The sequence below is a fragment of the Sander vitreus genome, chromosome 16, assembly GCF_031162955.1.
Source record: "Sander vitreus isolate 19-12246 chromosome 16, sanVit1, whole genome shotgun sequence".
Lineage (NCBI taxonomy): Eukaryota > Metazoa > Chordata > Actinopteri > Perciformes > Percidae > Sander > Sander vitreus.
In genome coordinates this window covers 27452249-27471244 of record NC_135870.1, presented here as the reverse complement: position 1 = coordinate 27471244, position 18996 = coordinate 27452249, and the positions used below count along the sequence as shown (strand labels likewise).

The 18996-nt window shown below is 40.8% G+C and overlaps 1 protein-coding gene across 1 annotated transcript; it reads left to right on the top strand.

The window, feature by feature from the left end:
- The first annotated feature begins 1560 nt into the window (after positions 1–1560).
- derl2 (derlin 2) lies at positions 1561–15267 on the top strand. Its single transcript, XM_078271185.1, has 7 exons — positions 1561–1679; positions 7493–7558; positions 8530–8603; positions 8838–8931; positions 10336–10531; positions 10663–10753; positions 14115–15267. Exons 1-7 carry the CDS (start codon positions 1587–1589, stop codon positions 14218–14220), a joined length of 720 nt encoding a protein of 239 aa, XP_078127311.1. The 5' UTR covers positions 1561–1586; the 3' UTR covers positions 14221–15267.
- The last annotated feature ends 3729 nt before the right edge of the window (positions 15268–18996 follow it).

The window sequence follows — 18996 nt, the reverse complement described above, 5'->3', positions numbered from 1 at the left end:
AACAAGATCCAGGGTACAAGCGGCCGAAATGGGTTTCCTCAGGAGGGTAGCTGGCGTCTCCCTTAGAGATAGGGTGAGAAGCTCAGTTATCCGTGAGGAGCTCGGAGTAGAGCCGCTGCTCCTTTGCGTCGAAAGGAGCCAGTTGAGGTGGTTCGGGCATCTGGTAAGGATGCCCCCTGGGCGCCTCCCTAGGGAGGTGTTCCAGGCACGTCCAGCTGGGAGGAGGCCTCGGGGGAGACCCAGGACTAGGTGGAGGGATTATATCTCTAACCTGGCCTGGGAACGCTTCGGGATCCCCCAGTGGGTTAATGTGGCCCGGGAAAGGGAAGTTTGGGGTCCCCTGCTGGAGCTGCTACCCCCGCGACCCGACCTCGGATAAGCGGATGAAGATGGATGGATAATTCACAGATACCCAGCAAAGTGTGTACTTAAGAGGTATAAACTAAATATTGAATCTGAATGCTCTTTCTGTAAAAGCTCAATTAAAGTATTTCCCATTTGTTTTGGAAATGTTCCTACACAGAGAATTTCTGGTCAGATGTCCTTATTTCATTAATGATTTCTCATTTAGTTTTAGGCATGTTTTCTTTGGTGTGGTGGAGCTTATGACGGACAAGGAAGGAAAGTATTTTATAAAAAAATCTTTTATTTCTGCTTGCTAAATATCACATCCATAAATGTAAGTTCAGGGGCTCTAAATCTTTCTTCCTTGTGCTTAAGAGTGAAGGCAATGAATATTTGGACTCCATAAGATACTCATAGGTCAAGCTCTGAAGACTGTGCAGTATTCAACTCTTGTGACGTCACATGACTGAATGATATTGGAACTCCTCTAACTGTATTTGATGCTATGAATTGGACTGTTACTTAATTTGCCTGGGTGGACTCCCTGGGGTGTGTTGTTGTATGTATCTGCAAATATTCTCATTTAGGGCACCTGGGTAGCTCACTTGGTAGAGTGTGCGCCCATATATGGTGGTTCACTCCTCAACACAGCGCCTGTGAGTTCGACCTGCGGCCAGATTCTGGTAGGACAGCTGTTTTAGTGACGGGAACAACGTTTTCAGGCCTTAGGAAGCTGTATGGAGCTCAAGGGTTTAGGGTATGGTTAAAAGAGGCTTTTTTGTACATCTGGATATGATACATATGTCTACCAAATTTCATGCACGTATTTCATGAAAGTGAAAGGAGGGGGCTTTAACTTTGACTATTAGGGGGCGCTATCGAGCCAGTTTGCCACGCCCAAACCCTAAACCCATATCAGATCGCAATTTTTACCAGGTCTGACATGTGTACCAATTTTCGTGCCCAAGCACCTCAAAAATGCGCTCAAAGACTAATAATAATAATAATAATAATAATAGGAAGAAGAAGAAGAAACATTTGAACAGCAATAGCTTCCCTGATCGACGTTGTCGGTGCTCGTGCCCTAATAATAATAATAAAAAATATATATCATATATGTACTGTATATAAAACCATAAAGCTCAGACCACCACAACGAGACGCACGTGCTTGAACGCAACACCCGTTTCCTTTTGGAATGACGTGTCAAGAAAGTGCCGGAAGCTTTCAGTCTGTCCAAAATGGCTTACCAGACTCTACAACAGGAGTACTTACAGATCCCTGCTGTTACCAGGGCATATACAACCGCCTGTGTACTCACAACTGCTGCAGTGGTAAGACAAATTCACATGTTTACTGTGTTGGGCAGGGCATAGCTTGGTGCCACTTAACATAACGTTAGCTAGCTAACGTAACTTTGCTGCTAGCTCGATGGTTTAGCTGTAGCACCTGCGAGAATGATACGTGTCCGAATCTGGGTAGACCAGGATGTTAACTCAAGTCACAAAAAAGCTAAAAGCGTAGCTACCTATGACCGAAGCCTTATCTTAATTTCAACCAGTGAACCAAAATGGTAACGTTAAGGGCACGCTAAATTGCCTTTCCGTAGCGTGGCAGTTTACGGAAGGCTCACAATCGACAGCTGTTGTGTCTTTTGCAGTTAACGTTAATGCTGCTATATATAATATGTTGTTCTCTTTAGAGAGAACCCACACTAAACTCCCATCATCTGACTAAACCAGACTTGTGTAGGCTATGTGTTCGTACCTTAAATATAACACAATACCTATATCGTTAGAAACTAATTTAATTTCCTTATACACGTGTAACACATGTGTTAGTAGTGAAATAATTACTCAGATACTAAAAGTAGGCTAGTAATACCACATTGTTAAAATACCTTTTTACAAGTAAAAGTCCTGCATTCAAAATCTTTCTAAAGTTTGGTATATTATTGTTATCGATTAAAAATAGGAAAATCATCAAAAGTAAAAGTACTTACTATGCAGACTCGTTAAGTTTTGAATTATGTTATATTGTTTTACTTTTTTTCTGCTGGTTAAGATGGAGCTTTTTCAAGTACATTATAACAGTAACATTAGATGTATCTAATGCATCACATGTTGACATAAAATCTGGATTTGCAAAGTAACTAGTCATTTAAGCTGCCAAATCTAATGTAGTTAAAAAGTACAGTATTTCCCTCAATCTCAAGGTACCTAAAAATTGTTCTAAAGTACGGTGCTTAGTTAAACGTAGCCTACTTGGTTAATTTACCTCCACCACTGAATAATATGTTGATTGTTGGATTGCTTGATCTATTGAGACAGAGATATTGTAGTGATGATGGACATAAGGTGCATCTCACTTCCCTTAAATTGCATCCCCGGCTCCTCCACTTGCTTCCCTTCGTCTTAAGCGGGATTTATGGTTCTGCGGAGGCTCTACACAGAGCTTTCGCCTTAGCCTACGTAAGTGGCCTAAAGTTTATACTTGTGTGTGTGTGTGTGTGTGTGTGTGTGTGTGTGTTTGGGGAGTGTGTGCTAGAGCGATGGAGAGAGAGACAGTTACCTTCGGAGCAAGTAGCGACTCTAGAGTCATAGTGAGAGAAACAAAGTGTCTCCCCTGTGCTTTCTGACCATGGTGGGATATCTGTAGCAGGAAAAGTTAACCCTCTCCTTGATTTCATGTTTTTTATGGACAAGGAGAACCAGGAAATGAGTAGAGGGAAATGCAACATTACCAAGTCCCGACGTGCATCGCCGCAACGTGTAGTTACATTTTTCGAGAGGTGCACGTCAGGCTACGGCGTAGGGTCCGGCGTAAGTTTGTGTCTCCACGTACCTACGTGCGTAGCCACGGCGTAGATTTTACACAGAAGTATAAATCACACTTAAGTCTGTCCTACTGAGTAAGCATGGGAGAGACGAGGCAATCATGGGAGGAGAGAGGAAAAGAGGAAATGTGTTGCCTCTTTCACACCACCTACCAGGGTTGGGCTAGGGTTGTCTGATCAGGGTTCAACCCTCCTTTTGGAAATTCAAACCAAGGCAGGCTACATGGGTATATCCCTGGTCATGACAATTCAGAACTCACCTGGGTCATCCCAGGAGCAATGCATAACAATTACCTTAAGTGCTAAAAGTGGGTGGGGCTTTACACGCCATATTCAGTGAACAGCTAACTTGTCACATCCAGCAAACAGAACTAATATGTTTTGTAGCTACTTGAATTTGTCATTGTACAGTAGGAGAGAGAATTTGAGTTATTTTGTGTTTGTTTCACATTGATTATGTTCTAAAGAACAAATAAATAACCATCAAACACTTATCAGATGATTTTGTACAAATGATTTATTGCAGCAGCTGGAAAAGTAAGAAGTATGTTACTCTAGTATTTTTTACTATTTAAAACAAGGGGAGAATATTTCTCTTTGTTTGATTTCATTAGAAGTAAAGTGGGGGCTTTCCTGTCTACTTCACGACTCATTTGAAAAAAAAAAGAAGAGAGAGAGAGATTCGCGCTACCCCGCAGCAGCACTGAACTGCAGTCTGGAGACGGGTGTCTCGTGCAAAAGAGAGGGAGTAAAGGCCCTACACACCAGGCCGACGGCCGTCGGTCCTAGTTGTGTCCTGTACCGTCAGCCTTCGCTGGCCTGTTTTTGGCGCCGTCGATGGTTGTCGGCGTCGGCTGAACAACCAATTCATCTGATTGGCTCTTCAGCTTGGAAACAAGAGTGAGGAAAACAAACGACTGTGACAGGCACACCCAAGGCTCCTTACATTTTTTTTTTCTCATCTAATCCATCCAATACACAGAACAGTCAAAACAGGTCAAAGATTACATTTGAATGTTCCTTCTAAAAACACACAGGTTCAAACTATTGGAATAACTATTTTTGCACATGTTCATAAGATGGTAAATGTAGCCTACAATGAGATATACATAACTACTTGTTTAGGCATTTTTATTCCAACATAACATGTCTTTTACAAGATCTCTACATACCTACACATTACAAAATAAACTAACGCTAATATCCTACACCGTGATATTTAATATAAAGACCGTAATACACTCTGTGCCCTCTGCACCTCTAAACAATTAGCCCCATAGCAAGCTAGCTTATCAGTCACTGGTCTGGTGTCAGGTCCAGGGTGCAATCTCCCTTCTTTGTGATGCTGGGATCTGGCAAAACAGCTGTCATATGGCCAAAATCTTCTATCCTAATATATAGGTCATTTCATATCTCAATAACGATAAATATCATGACAGCATGTTTTCTGGTATTTCAATAAATAAATAGTCTAAATGAAATAACCAATTGGTAAAGCTTATTATTGTATTGTGTGTGTGAATTCAATACACAATGCACATAATGTGCAAGGTTCAGAACGCGTTGTCCAAATAACTTTATTTCCGTAATGCAGTTCGGTCATTGGTTTTTCAACTTTGCGATAGAAACAATATAGTCGTCCGCTTTTCCGGGGTCGGGTCAAACTTCCCTTTCCCGAGCCACATTAACAAGCTCTGACTGGGGGAGCCTGATCTGTTCCCAGGCCAGGGTGGAGATATAGTCCCTCCACCTAGTCGTGGGTCTTTCCCAAGGCCTTCTCCCAGCTGGACGTGCTTGGAACGCCTCCCTAGGGAGGCGTCCAGGGGACATCCTTACCAGATACCCAAACCACCTCAACTGGCTCCTTTCAACGCAAAGGAGCAGCGGCTCTCGTCCGAGTTCCTTACAGATGACTGAGCTTCTCACCCTATCTCTAATGGAGACGCCAGCCACACTCCTGAGGAAACCCATCTCGGCCACTTGTACCCTGGATCGCTTTCTTTCGGTCATGACCCAACCTTCATGACCATAGGTGAGGGTAGGAACAAAACGGTGTGATAGAGTGGTGTAATACCGCCCCCGCTGTGCCAATTCTCTGCCAATTTCCTGCTCCATTGTCCCCTCACTCGCAAACAAGACCCCAAGGTACTTGAACTCCTTCACTTGCGGTAAGGACTCATTCCCTACCTGGAGTAGGCACTCCGTCGGTTTCCTGCTGAGAACCTTTGCCTCAGATTTAGAGGTGCTGATTCTCATCCCTGCCGCTTCACACTCGGCTGCAAACTCATCCAGTGAGTGCTGAAGGTCACAGGCCGATGATGCCATCAGGACCACATCATCTCCAAAAAGCAACAACGACATCCCCAGCCCACCGAACTGCAAACCCCTCCACCCCCCCCAATCACGACTACGCCTCGATATCCTGTCCATGAATATCACAAACAGGATTGGTGACAAAAATCAAAATAAAGTGCAAAGACAGGGTTTCCTTCCCCTTTTGAAAATCTACAGCTGCAACACATGTAAATGAAAAATGTATCTAAAATAAATAGCTTATATTAAAGAAAACAAAGGGAGACAGGCTCATAGACCAGAGCGGGACCGTGCAATGGACTGAAGTTTATGATACAAAAACTAAAATATAGGTTCCCAGTAACATTACAATGTACAACGATAGCAATACTTGATACATTTACTTACCATATTTTCCGGACTATAAGTCACACTTTTTTTTCATACTTTGGCTGGTCCTGCGACTTATAGTCAGGTGCGACTTATATATCAAAATGTATATAATTGAACATGTTTTTAAATGTTATTTCATGCTGAAAACATTACCATATACAGCCGCGAGAGGCGCTCTAGGCTTGTGACAACTATATGCTGCTCCTAAAGACAACTGAGAAAGAAAATAAACTGCAGGTGACTGCAGGTAGTAAAATACGCAGCCGAAAACGGTAATCGAGCAGCAGAACGAAAGTTTGGAGTGAGTGAGAAACTTGTGAGGGACTGGCGAAAAGGTTAGTCTTACTGCAATGAAGAAAACAAAGAAAGCTAGTCGCGTGCTGAAATCCAGATGGCCAGAGCTGGAGGAACGAGTCCACAGATGGGTGCTTGAACAACGTGCTGCTGGGAGAGGCTCGTCAACAGTGCAGTTACGTTAACATACCGGACACCTACCGTATTCAGCCCCTTGTTCTGTGTGCTGTTGTGTAGTTTAATAACTTGCCTTTCCAGATTAAATTTCTGTTCTTGGATTTTGTGAAATAAATTTCTAAATAAATGCGACTTATAGTCCAGTGCGACTTATATATGTTTTTTTTCCTCTTCATTACGCATTTTTTGACTGATGCGACTTATACTCCGGAGCGACTTATAGTCTGGAAAATACGGTACTCATATCCATTCAGGGCAGCATTCGGCTTGCCTGTAAAGCTGGAGGCGTGTACCATCCGCCACTGAATAAGGGACCTAATGTCCTCGTCTGTCCCTAACGAGATGGATTATATACATCAGATCAAGACAGAAACAGCACTGTTGAGACAACGTTGAAAACGTTACTGCCGGACAATCACCAGCTGATCGCTAGCTACGTTACATAGCTAAGGTTCGCAGCTGAATATTTACAACTTATTAAGATCACACATCTAACACAATCTTCTAAAGTGAGGATGTAAATTTAACAGAATAAACACCTGTAACGTGAAGTAATAACTTATTTGCGAATGGTTAAACTGTGCCGCTGTTAGCTAGCTAAGGTAAGCTTGCTAGCACGTTATGGTGCGATACCAATATATGTTATAATTTGCGGTACCAAAATCATTACCGACTGCAAAATTAACCAAATAAACATACAGATGGCTTATGTCTATACAAGTATAGTAAAAAGACTCATGTTCAACTTACATTTTGTAGTGCTCGGTTACGGGACTCGCCACCGCGTCCTCTGCCACTGTTATTGAAAGTTTTGGAACTTTTGGTGGCTTAGCCCCTTCCGCTACGTAGCCAAGATGGTGACTGTTGAGGGTGGAAAGTGTCCATCGTTACACACATTTTGATTGTTATGAGTGCACCATCCGGGTACTTGTAGTGCACTGCATTTGGCCACACTTTGTCAGTGTGAATGCACTATGTACTCAAAATAGCTAGGGTCAATACAGAAGCGTGCGATTTGTGACACACCAAGGGAAAGATCCCCGACCGCCCTAACTTGCCACCATTTTTCCCCGCTGCTGATTGAAATCCTAGAGGAAACACTGTTTTTCATTATTCTTATCATCTTTAACATGTTTGTTTTATCTTTTCTCACAGCAACTAGAGATCATCACACCATTTCAGCTATACTTCAATCCGGATTTGATTCTAAAGAATTACCAGGTGAGTAATCTAACCCACTGCTCATCTTCATCCTCATCCTCAGGATGATTCAGGGCATTGTAACATTTCATACACTTTACAGCCTTAATAACCTTAGCTACTTGTCTAAGTTAACCAGAAAGTAGTGTTAAAGTTCTGCTGAATTTAGATTGCATTGTTTGTCTGCTACAGGTACATCTGCTATGTTTTCTGTAAATCACCCGTTTCCTCATTTCTAGAAAAAAAAACAGAAACCAAAAGGGAGAAATGTCGGTTTCATGGTGGTGCGGATAATATTACATTAAATGACAGAATTACAGCTTGCTACACAACACGAGCAAGTGGACCCAACAACAACCACATTAGCTTTCCTGCTAAAGTCTCCTTCTTATCCAAGTTGTTACTCCTGCACTCCTTGCAGCTGCTGTCAATCAAACACAGACACACCCTTCTACCTAACTTTTCTTAATAGTAAAAAACTATTATAAATACATTTTAAAAGTCAAGTTGGCATTATTTTTGACTACAAAAAAGATTACTAAATGTGATTTCAGTTGGAGTTTAATCTAAATCAGTGTTATAGGATGTTACATTTAAATAGTGTAAATTAATCTTTGACGAAATAAGATATCCTAGATTTTCAGTGGTTTATCACATAATGTTTCAACTCAAATAGAATTAGACCTACAAGTAGGTATTAATGGGGTCCAAGCCCCCCATGCAAGTTGCACCCTGCTTTCCGTGGAGAGATTGAACTAATGACCTAAAATAAGTTTGAAAAAGAAGCTTTGACATATTTTTCAACTTTGTGTAAAAGCTGCACCTAGTGGCCAATATGCACCAAATTTTGTAAGAAGCCTTAGTGTGGTACAGCGAAATACCGGCCCAAGTTTTGTGTGAATCGGACAGAACTACTGTATGTGGAGATTCACCCTTTGCTGTCAGTAGCGCCTCGCCGGATAATGATTGGTTTGGTTCTTATCTTTTTGTAGGTATGGCGACTAATAACCAACTTCCTGTTTTTTGGTCCAGTTGGCTTCAATTTCCTGTTCAATATGATTTTTCTGTATCCTTCTCAGTTCCATGTTTCACTTCATTTAGCATGTGAAGTGTGTTTGCATACTTTCTGTTTCACAGGGAAAGGCTGTATGTAGTTTCAGAGATGATGAAACTTCACATACTGTAAGATGCACAATTATCTAACCAATGACACAAACAATATAATAAGTGGTGATGATGAAATCTGTATAATAATTTTGGCAGTGTTTCTGTGTAGATTTCCTTAACCATTCGATTTCAGGTACAGATACTGTCGTATGCTAGAGGAGGGCTCTTTCAGGGGACGCACAGCTGACTTTGTCTTCATGTTCCTCTTTGGTGGACTTCTGATGACTGTATCCTTCCCATTTGTGTTTCATTAAAAAATACATTTTATGTACAGATAATGAGGTATTTATGTAACAATTCAATGACCGGTACCTCCATTTATTTTGATCTCAACATTGAAAGCTCTCTGTTAATGGTGGTGTACAGTTAATGGTGCCCTTTAATCTCCATATATAGTGTGTTTGTGTATGATGTTATTATGGGTTAGTAAGAATTTCACTCACTGCATCTGGGGATGTCACGAGAACCGATATTTGCGATACCTTTTGGTTCTAAAATGACAAAACACCAACAATGCCCATTTTTTTGAAGCACCGTGAGCACCAATGCCATTGTTAGCAGCATCGGTGCTGTGCCTCTTCTGGCAGTATACGCGTCAGAGTGTTCCAGTCGATACATTCAGAAGTAGGAGGTCGCGAACAAGACAAAGTCACACCCTTCTACTTCCGGTCCATGGGACATTCGAAAAAATATGAACAAGAGTCAACAGAGATAGATTCTACCCGACCTAAAAGACGGCATGTTCACTGCAAACTCCCGGTCCTCTCTTCCTGATTTGCAGCCTCCCTCTCTTGGCTTCAAATAACTCACCGTTGTCAGCTACGGCCGCTGAACAGGCTACACATTGTAAACAGCCGTGGCCGCTTGCCTGGTCCTCCAGTAACGTTAGCTTGCAGTTAGCAGGGTTAGCATGGCGGCGTTAGCCAGGACCAGTAGGGATCACTTTACTGGCTGTGTCTCAGTTGTTTTTGCGAGTAACCAACTCGGGTACTCTAGCTATATAATTCAATGTGAGTACACAAATGAAATGACATAAAATGCCTGTTCCTTGTAGCAGTGATAAATTAGCCTGAAGTTCATCCTGATGTTCAGGAGGAAATTGGCCAACTCTGCGTCATTTTGGGCTCTAAGCTGTCTCCATCTTTCAAATACATTTCCAATATTTACCCGGGGGTTGTAACGTCTAATTTCGAAAGTCCCACCGTCAAAGCTTTTCTTACTTCAATTCTTACTGTCATAATGGAGCTACTCACTAATGGTATGCCTCTGCTGTGGATCACATGAAGTCGGCATGCCACTTATGTCCCACTGACCACCATTTACCTCATAACACTAATAACTACCAAATATTGTATATTTCCTGTTGAACTTCCGATGCATGCAACTGCAGAAGGTTGTAAGCCAAACAATTTAACTCATTCAATAACAACTTTATGGTCAGTTATGTTCACTAAAATCCAACTATATAGCTGCAACAATCTTCATCTCAATTTCTTTCATCCAGAGTTAATGCTTTAATTGTGGAGTGGCCCTCCTTGTATGCCCTAGTTTGGCACCAGTAACTTCATTCCTCACAATAACCAGTTTGTCCAAAGTTAATTTCTTTGCCATATTCTTTAACAAGGTTTCAGATATTTGGCACTTTTGTGAGTCTGGTGTTCCTGGGCCAAGCCTTCACTATCATGCTGGTGTACGTGTGGAGTCGGCGAAACCCGAACGTTCGCATGAATTTCTTTGGCCTGCTGAATTTCCAGGCACCCTTTCTTCCCTGGGTGCTGATGGGATTCTCACTTCTGCTGGGCAACTCCATCATTGTGGATCTTTTAGGTACCTATCACTGTCATCTGCAGTCAATGTTTAGTACTTTGGTCATATGCTAAGAGCCAAAGGAAACTGGTGTGGCTGGTTGGGTACAGTATGAATAAAGCATATGTTAAAATGTTTTTACCTTTCTTTAGGTATCGCTGTTGGTCATGTGTACTTCTTTCTGGAGGATGTTTTTCCCAACCAGCCAGGGGGGGGAAGGTGGCTCAAGACCCCATCTATCATGTGAGTCTCTACTTTCTTTTAACATTTTTATGTTTCGGTGCATTCGTCCCACTTCCCATTCTCAGTGTAGCCGTGAAAATTAAATGAATCAAATGAACACGATATCCATAGAAATAAAATGGTAACAGACAAATGAGCAGTGGAGTAGTAACATTACGAGGCAGAAAGCCAGCCGGTAAGTGAGTCAAATTTAACAACTTAATGCTTTCTCCACACAAAGTACATTGCTATAACCAGCTTTGTTTGGCTCATTTTCTGTGAAATGTGGGGTGTGGGGGCACAGCAAAGTTAGCAAGCTCATGTTAGCCAACTAACAAGTCGTCCGCTGGCTTGCTGGTTCTGCCTTGTTTTTATGCTGCATTGTTTACAGATAATGAACTGCGGGCTGGGTCTAACGGTCCACTGACCCACTGCCGCTGGGTCGAACTGTCCATCCTCCTCACTCCCCATCGCCCCGGAGTTCTCCGGGGCGATGGGGAGTGAGCTCACCTGAGCTGCGTCAGGTCGCTCTCCTCCCAGCAAGCAGTGACCATCGATGTATTATATTGACAGCAACACAGATTACGGCCCCACTGATGTGTGTTTTCACCATGACAACTGACAACAATCTCTATTTTGTTTTGTACTAATCAAATGACCACAGAAAACAGTTTGATTGGCCTTTCTATCAATTTTATTTCTATGGCAATATCTCAGGAACACTTGGAGGGATTGTTGTTACATCTGGCACAAACATCCACAAAACACTTATTTGGCCATAACTCAATTTCACACGTCATGACATTTTATATCCCAAAGGTCAAAACTTTTCTGGCCATTATTAAACGCCATAAGTCAGGAACAGAGGGCAAGATTGTTACCATATTTCACATTTGGTCGGATACTAAATTGATGGCACTAATCTTGGGGGCCCACCTTGAAACTTAGGTGACTGATTGGCCAGTCGCTGGCCTGTTCTGGCCAGTGATATTGTTTGTGCCAATCTTAGTCATGAGTCAATTGTTTGTAATTTGGTGCTAAGGTTAGGTGCAACACTATCTAACGTTGATTAGAAGTGGAGTTCGCTAACCTAACGTCAACAAACAACCGCGGCACCCACCACAAAGAGTCCACACATGCTTTGGACCTTCAGCAGCGGCTGTAGCAACTCAAACCCAGTCAGACCGGAGATGGTGCCTGCTCTCCTCCTTCGCCTCCTGGTCTAGCTCAAGTCCCCAGGAAGAGCGCCATGTCTAAAAGCCACCATGGGCTTAGTGGATAACGGTGGTACTGCACCCCATGGCCCAGAAGACTTTTCACAAAGACTTTGCATGGCGAAAGAAACTTCTTTATTTCAGCAGAATTTTTTTTTTGGGTGTACATCAACTTACCAGCCTGAACAATTAAAGGGTCCATGTTTAAAACATCACATTTTTTACATTTTTAACATTCACTAGTAACCGAATCCAGAGTTATTAAACTAGGTATGACGAACGCGTATAATAGACGCGAGCAGACCCGCGGGACTGCGCCCACCCACTCACATGACTGTTCTCCCGAGGTCCTGTAGCTGTAATAATGGATATAGCTAATGGTTGTAATTCACCATGTGTTCTATTAACACGTCCATAGTATTATCTCATGATAAACTCGAGGGATGTATGTATGCTGTAAAGCCTGTTACGTGGATGTAACGTCATGTAGGAAGCTTTTCCCAAACTGGCGGGGCTATCGGCTATTAGCGGTAGCTAGCATGGATGTATTAAGATAACGATAATACCATAATTAGCTATATGCCTACATAACGTTACTACAGATATAGCTAGTGATTACATCGCCTTGGTTCTCCCTTATGATACATCTGAGGGCTATATGCTGTAAAGCTTGTAACGTGGATAAGGGATGAAGTCATGGATGAGCCCTGTTCACGAAACTGCAGGCTAACCTTAATAGCTAGCGCTAGCTAGTAGCACAACATAATGATTAAATCTCCTTGGTTGTCTAAATACATCTATCGTTTATTTAGATAAGCATGTAAACGATCAGGAACAACGAAAACACAATGGTTAACGTTACTGAATATTTTAGACAATAAAACAGCGAGTTCATGAGTTTGCCACTTGTAAGAGACACGAGAGGAGCTCATGAACGAGCATGTTGCTACCGGTTGCTATGACAACACAACCAAACTGTTGCTGGTGCGCATGTCCATCGTGACGTCATGGGCCAGTCAACCATGCAGTCAACGCGGAAGAGCCAAGCTCCATGTTTGCTTTATGTGCTTTTGAGCAACTCTCATTGGAATGTACGGGGCTTCCCGCCGAACACTGTATCCAGTTCTCTTAATACATCCATGGTCTAGCTGGGTTCGAGTTGCTGCTGCCGCAACTCAAAGAAGTAAGCTAACTGCAAAGTAAGCTTCCCCAGTGCTGTGTTTAAATGCTGTTGGAAATTTTACAATCATTTCAAAATGAACGCAGAAAATAGCCAGGTAAACATGGCTGGGAAATAATAAGGTTACTACAACATGAACACAAAGACAAAACACACTTGTTACCAGATGTTTGAATAAAATATTTTTACTTTAAATACAGTATCTGATATTTGCCTGATCAGCATGTCTTCTCCTTTTTTATAACAGTGGCAAATTAGCTTTAGTTTCATAATTTAAGAACAATAATGAATATATAGCCTACCAAAACCATATCACAAAAGTTATCAATGATTGCTCTTTTTTTAACCAAAATACACAATGTTGATTAATCAGTTTACAAAGAGTTAGTAAAGGCAGCAGTGAAACTATAGCCTCACTCAGGCCTTTCAACATAAATTAAAACAAGCATGACTGTAGAATAACTATGAATTATTAGAGTGTGAAACTAAATTTGAACTCATATTTGTTGAAGCAGAATAGCATTTTGTTTGTTGTTTGGATGAATTATTACAATGTATATTTGATTAATAAATTAACAATTTAGAAAAGTACTTTTTGTAACCTCTTTTTTTTCCAGGCCAGTAAAACCCTGATCTACTGGCCCCGGGGGCCAGTGGGGAAAAATGTTTATGTTGGACCCTGTTTAAACCTGTAAGATTCAATGTATAATTAACCCTACAGTTTAAAAAGGGAAGGAATGATAAATGAATTCTTGGGAGTTTTTTTTCTTTTGTCCTTATGGTGGAGCTAGATAAAAGCTCACAGAGTTACCAAAATGAAAAGGGTTCATTCTCTGGGGATCCTGAACCTGCTTAGGTGAGATTGAGATTTTGTGTAGCATTTGGTTTGATGGCTGCATTAGATCAGGGGTTTCTAAAGTCTGACACTGTACCCCCCTTTCGAAATCTTTAGAAAATCCCTCATCATCCTCCTCTGTATCTCCCACAGAAAGATGCTGTTTGACACACCAGAGGAAGATGCCAACTACAACCCCCTGCCTGAGGAGCGCCCAGGAGGGTTTGCCTGGGGAGAGGGACAGCGCCTTGGAGGTTAAATATGACCCCAGATCATCCCTGATCGCCAGGTCAATTCCAAGGACAATTCCTCTAGAGAGATGACGGGGACAAACATGGTCTGGTTTTGACTTGTCTGTTTAGTTCGGGATGAAGAATGCCAAACAACCAGAGCTGGTTTGGAGATAACCGTCTGTTGTTTTTGCGTATGGGCTCAAATCATCCCCAGAAACTCTTTTTGATGCTCTAAGACTATTTGAGAGAACACAAGCTTCAGATTGAATTCTGGGCTTTTGGTGCTCGGGTGATGTTTGTCTTCATCTTAAAAAATAAAAATATATTGATAAAAACGTGAAAGAGACAAAAATGACAGCAGTGAAATAGCTAAATGAATTTATTCAGATGGTGAGTGCATTTTTTTCTCATTTCACTTTAAAAATTAATAAATGTGTGTGGCAAATGATGCTTTGATTTTATCTCTTTGAACTGTAGTAGTACTGCTTGAAACCAAAGACGTCTCAACAAATTAGATTAATTGATTCATACAAATAACGTTAGGGTCAGTAGAAAGCATCCTGTAACTTCATTCTCTGTACACAGCAGGCCATTGTAGTATACTAATATCAAGATTTGTACTATGTCCTCAACTTCAGCTTTTTATCCACCTTCAGTTAGGTTAAGTTTTCACAGCTGTACTTTTTATCTAATTTAATACAAACAGCCTTGTATCAGATACATGTAGGTATGACATATACCAAAAGTCACAAACGGTGAGTCTTGCCTATTATATGTATGTGACAATATTTTTGGCTTAATAGATTTTGCACACATTTAGAATTTTTTTATGTGACTATGTGATCCGATTTACTGGCCCAGCAAATGGATTATAAATCGGAGTAATGTTTGGCTTGTTTGTTGCTCTTGAGGAGGGATAAAAAAAGATGTCAAGATGTCAAATTAATAGTAAGATTGAAAAACTTGTTGGATTATGCTTGCACTGGATCAAAAAACACATACAGTGGCAAGAAAAAGTATGTGAACCTTTTGGAATTGCATGGTTTTCTGAATAAATTTGTCATAAAATGTGATCGGATCTACGTCAAGGGTATTGACACATAACTTTTTTTTTATTTTTTATCTTTCATGTCTATTGAGAACAACTAAAAAAAAAACTCATAGTTCTTGTGGAAAAAGTATGTGAACCCTTGAGTTAATGACCTCAAAAAAGCTAATTGGAGTCAGGTTTTAGCACACCTGGAGTCTCGTTAAGATAATGAGTTTGGAGGTGTGGACTACAGCTACTTTGACTGATAAAAACCCCTCAAACTTTTAGAGTTTGCTCTGCACTAGAAGAACATGCTTGTGTGAGCCATGCCTTGCCAAAAAGAGCTTTCAGAGGGTCTACGATGAAGAATTGTTGATTTACATAAAGCTGGCAAGGGTTAAAAAGTTATTTCAAAGACTTTAGAAATTCACCAGTCTACAGTTAGGCAAACAATCTACAAATTGAGACACTTTGGGACTGTTGCTACCAAGAAGTGGGCGCCCAGTCAAAATGACACCAAGAGCACAACGGAGACTCATCAATGAGGTCAAGAAAAAATCATGAATGACAGCCAAAGATTTGAAGGCATCATTGGAACTGGCTAACATTTCTGTTTATTAGTCTACAATACGTAAAACATTGAACAAGCAGGGTATCTACGACAGGACACCACGAAGGAAGCCACTGCTTACTAAAAAGAACATTGCTACACGCCTGAAGTTTGCAAAAAAGCACATTGACACTCCACAGAGGTATTGGCAAAATGTTTTGTGGACTGATGAAACTAAGATTGAACTATTTGGAAAAAACACAGAGCACTACACCTGGTGTAGAAAGGGCGCGGCATATCATGAAAACATCATCCCAACCGTAAAGTATGGTGGAGGAAACATGATTTGGGCCTGCTTTGCTGCATCAGAGCCTTGCCAGCTTGGAATCATTGAGGGGAAGATGAATTCCCAAGTATATCAGACAATTCTTCAGTATAATGTGAGAATGTCTGTACGTCAGCTGAAACTGTAGAAGTGGGTGATTCAAAAGGACAACGACCCAAGACATCGGGGCAAGTCCACAACAGAATGGCTTCAGAAAAACTAAATCCGCCTAGTCAGAGCCCAGACCTCAACCCAATAGAGATGCTATGGATTGACTTGAAGAGGGCCATACACATGACATGTCCAAAGAATATGACAGAGCTAAAGCAGGTCTGCCAGGAAGACTGGGCTAAAATTCCTCAATGATGTGCAGGTCTGATCCACAGCTACAGGAAGCGCCTGGTTGAGGTTATTGCTGCCAAGGGGGGGGTCAACCATTAATTCTAAGGGTTCACTTACTTTTTCCACTGCCATTTTCAATGTTGAATGAGTGTGTTCAATAAAGACATGAAAGATCAGAATTTGTTTATTATTTTAGACATGTTTGTCAATACCCTTGACTTAGATGAAGATGAGATCACATTTTATGATAAATTTATTCAGAAAACCATGAAATTCCAAAAGCTTTACATACTTTTTCTCACACAACCTCACAAACACTTGCCCTCCATGCCATATTTCAGCTTTCAAGGTGAAAAACTGTTGCCACCAAGGGTGGGGAATTTTTTTTTTGGCAGACTGAGCTATAGAGCTGCATATCGCAGCTAAAATGTATGATCATCTTGCAACAGTTTCTGATCTCAGGTAACTATTATTTGGGTGATGTCACAAATGCCAACACCTAGTAGACAAGGAGCAGGCTTGCGTGAAAATGCAGAATTTTAAACTGCTGTAAAAAATTAGTTTCTCATTAGAACATTCTGAGAATTTGTGTACTTGGTTAAGACACTATAGAGATGGCTGCAATTTATTTTCACAATGATCAATAAATGCTAAACTGATGTTTAAATATGCTCTATTTTGCATTGACTGCAATGTGTAGATAAGGACACAATTCAAAGTTTTTTTTAAATTCACTTTTTGAGATAAAATTCTGAAATTTTACACACCAAATCTACAGTGATCTTCGATTGTTGTGATTTTTTTTCAATGAACATCAAAGATGTAGTTTGGAAAAAATTGCAGTATTTGTTTATACTAATTTATGCAGTAAAACGTTTTAATGTACTGTGGGCAACATTTTGGATAAATCAAAAAATGTAATGGTAAATTTGTGGAGGACAGTCTGGAGATGAAGTTCCCCATATGTGGTGTCAATTGAAAAAAAAATGTGGGAGGAGATGGGTTTAAGAAGTTTTGCAGTTTTTGCAATAAATATATTTTTTCAATTCAATTTTATTATAGTATTAAATCATAACAACAGTTATCTCAAGACACTTTACAGACAGAGTAGGTCTAGACCACACTATAATTTACAAAGACCCAACAATTCCAGTAATTCCCCCCCAAAGTAAGCATTTAGTGGCGAGGAAAAACTCCCTTTTAGGGAGAAACCTCAGGGACAGACCCTGTCTGACGGTGCCGGTTGGGGGTGTGATGAACAGTGGCAATAATGGTCAGTGTATGTTTTGATCTTTCGATTTTCATTTCATTAACAGGTATTAAAAAACAAAAAAACGAATGGTTATTTGATTTTCGTTTTAAAATACACCATTAAAAATTTAAATACAGGGTGTATTTTCCTTTTCATGGTCAAAAGGGGATGGGAGAAATTTAAAATATGCTTTGATTTTCATTTTCTATTTCATATAACAAATATAGATATACAGATATAAAAAATAAAATCACTAGAAAATAGAAACGAAAAAAGGCCTGTTTTTTCATATTCAGAGACCGGATGTTGTCATTTCCAGTGCAACAGCGCCAGTGTACCAGTGTTGCTTTCAGCCCAGGCTAAAATTACTTTGGAAACCTATACTCTTGATAATGCTTGGAGGGACTTTTATTTCATAATGTCACATTTATTTATTACTCTCTCTCCCTGCCTTCCTCTGACTCTCTGTCTCTACTCGCCGCAGACAACTTCGCCCGAAGAGAGTCAAACCACCTGAGGAAATAGACTTTCAGTTCACGGCTGTTACATTAACGTTACCGTTACCAAAGTCTGATCCCAGCAAACTTTCTGTTGCGGCAGAAAGTCACCGGCGGTTCAGGATCAGATCATGGGGATCAGACCTCTGGTGCTGGGTCTAATGTTACAATGTTCGCTACTGCCGCTGCAGCTAGCTAGAAGCTAGCCACCAGCCCTGTGACCTGGGTCTCCGGTTCGCTCCCCGGTGCTGACTAACTCTGGTCTGTCTGCAGAGCTGGCGGCAACCGCTCTAGCTAAGCTGGGAATCAGACGAATCTGCCGCGCTCGTGTTTTATAACGTGCAAATAAATAGACCGAAATAAGTAAAAGTACCTTGAAATAAATAAAAGTAAAACATATGTATTTAGGCTATTGAACTATAACGACTAATGCATATGTTTATATATCCTATATTTATGTAAAGAGGTGCAAAAAACGGATGATCAGTCGCTCAGGAAGTTAGGCTACAGTTTCCCTCAACTGCAGCCTGGGTTAAAGCAAAACTGGTAGGCTACACCGGTGCTACTCATGGATGTATTAAGAGAACGTGCGACTGCCTTGGAAATGTAACATCCGCTCTCAGAATATGAAAAAAATGGCATTTTTTCATTTCTGTTTTCTAGTGATTTAATTTTTTGTTATATGAAATAGAAAATGAAAATCAAAGCATGTTTTCAATTTTCACATCCCCTTTCGACCATGAAAAGGAAAGAACGCCTTGTAATTCAATTTTAAATGTTGTATTTTAAAACGAAAATCAAATAAC

Bases quoted from the DNA above. Each gene is read 5' to 3' on its own strand.
- derl2 (XM_078271185.1), top strand. From the start codon at position 1,587: ATGGCTTACCAGACTCTACAACAGGAGTACTTACAGATCCCTGCTGTT. The intron at 7,559-8,529 runs GTGAGTAATCTA...ATCTTTTTGTAG, and splicing joins TGATTCTAAAGAATTACCAG to GTATGGCGACTAATAACCAA. The intron at 10,532-10,662 runs GTACCTATCACT...ACCTTTCTTTAG, and splicing joins CATCATTGTGGATCTTTTAG to GTATCGCTGTTGGTCATGTG.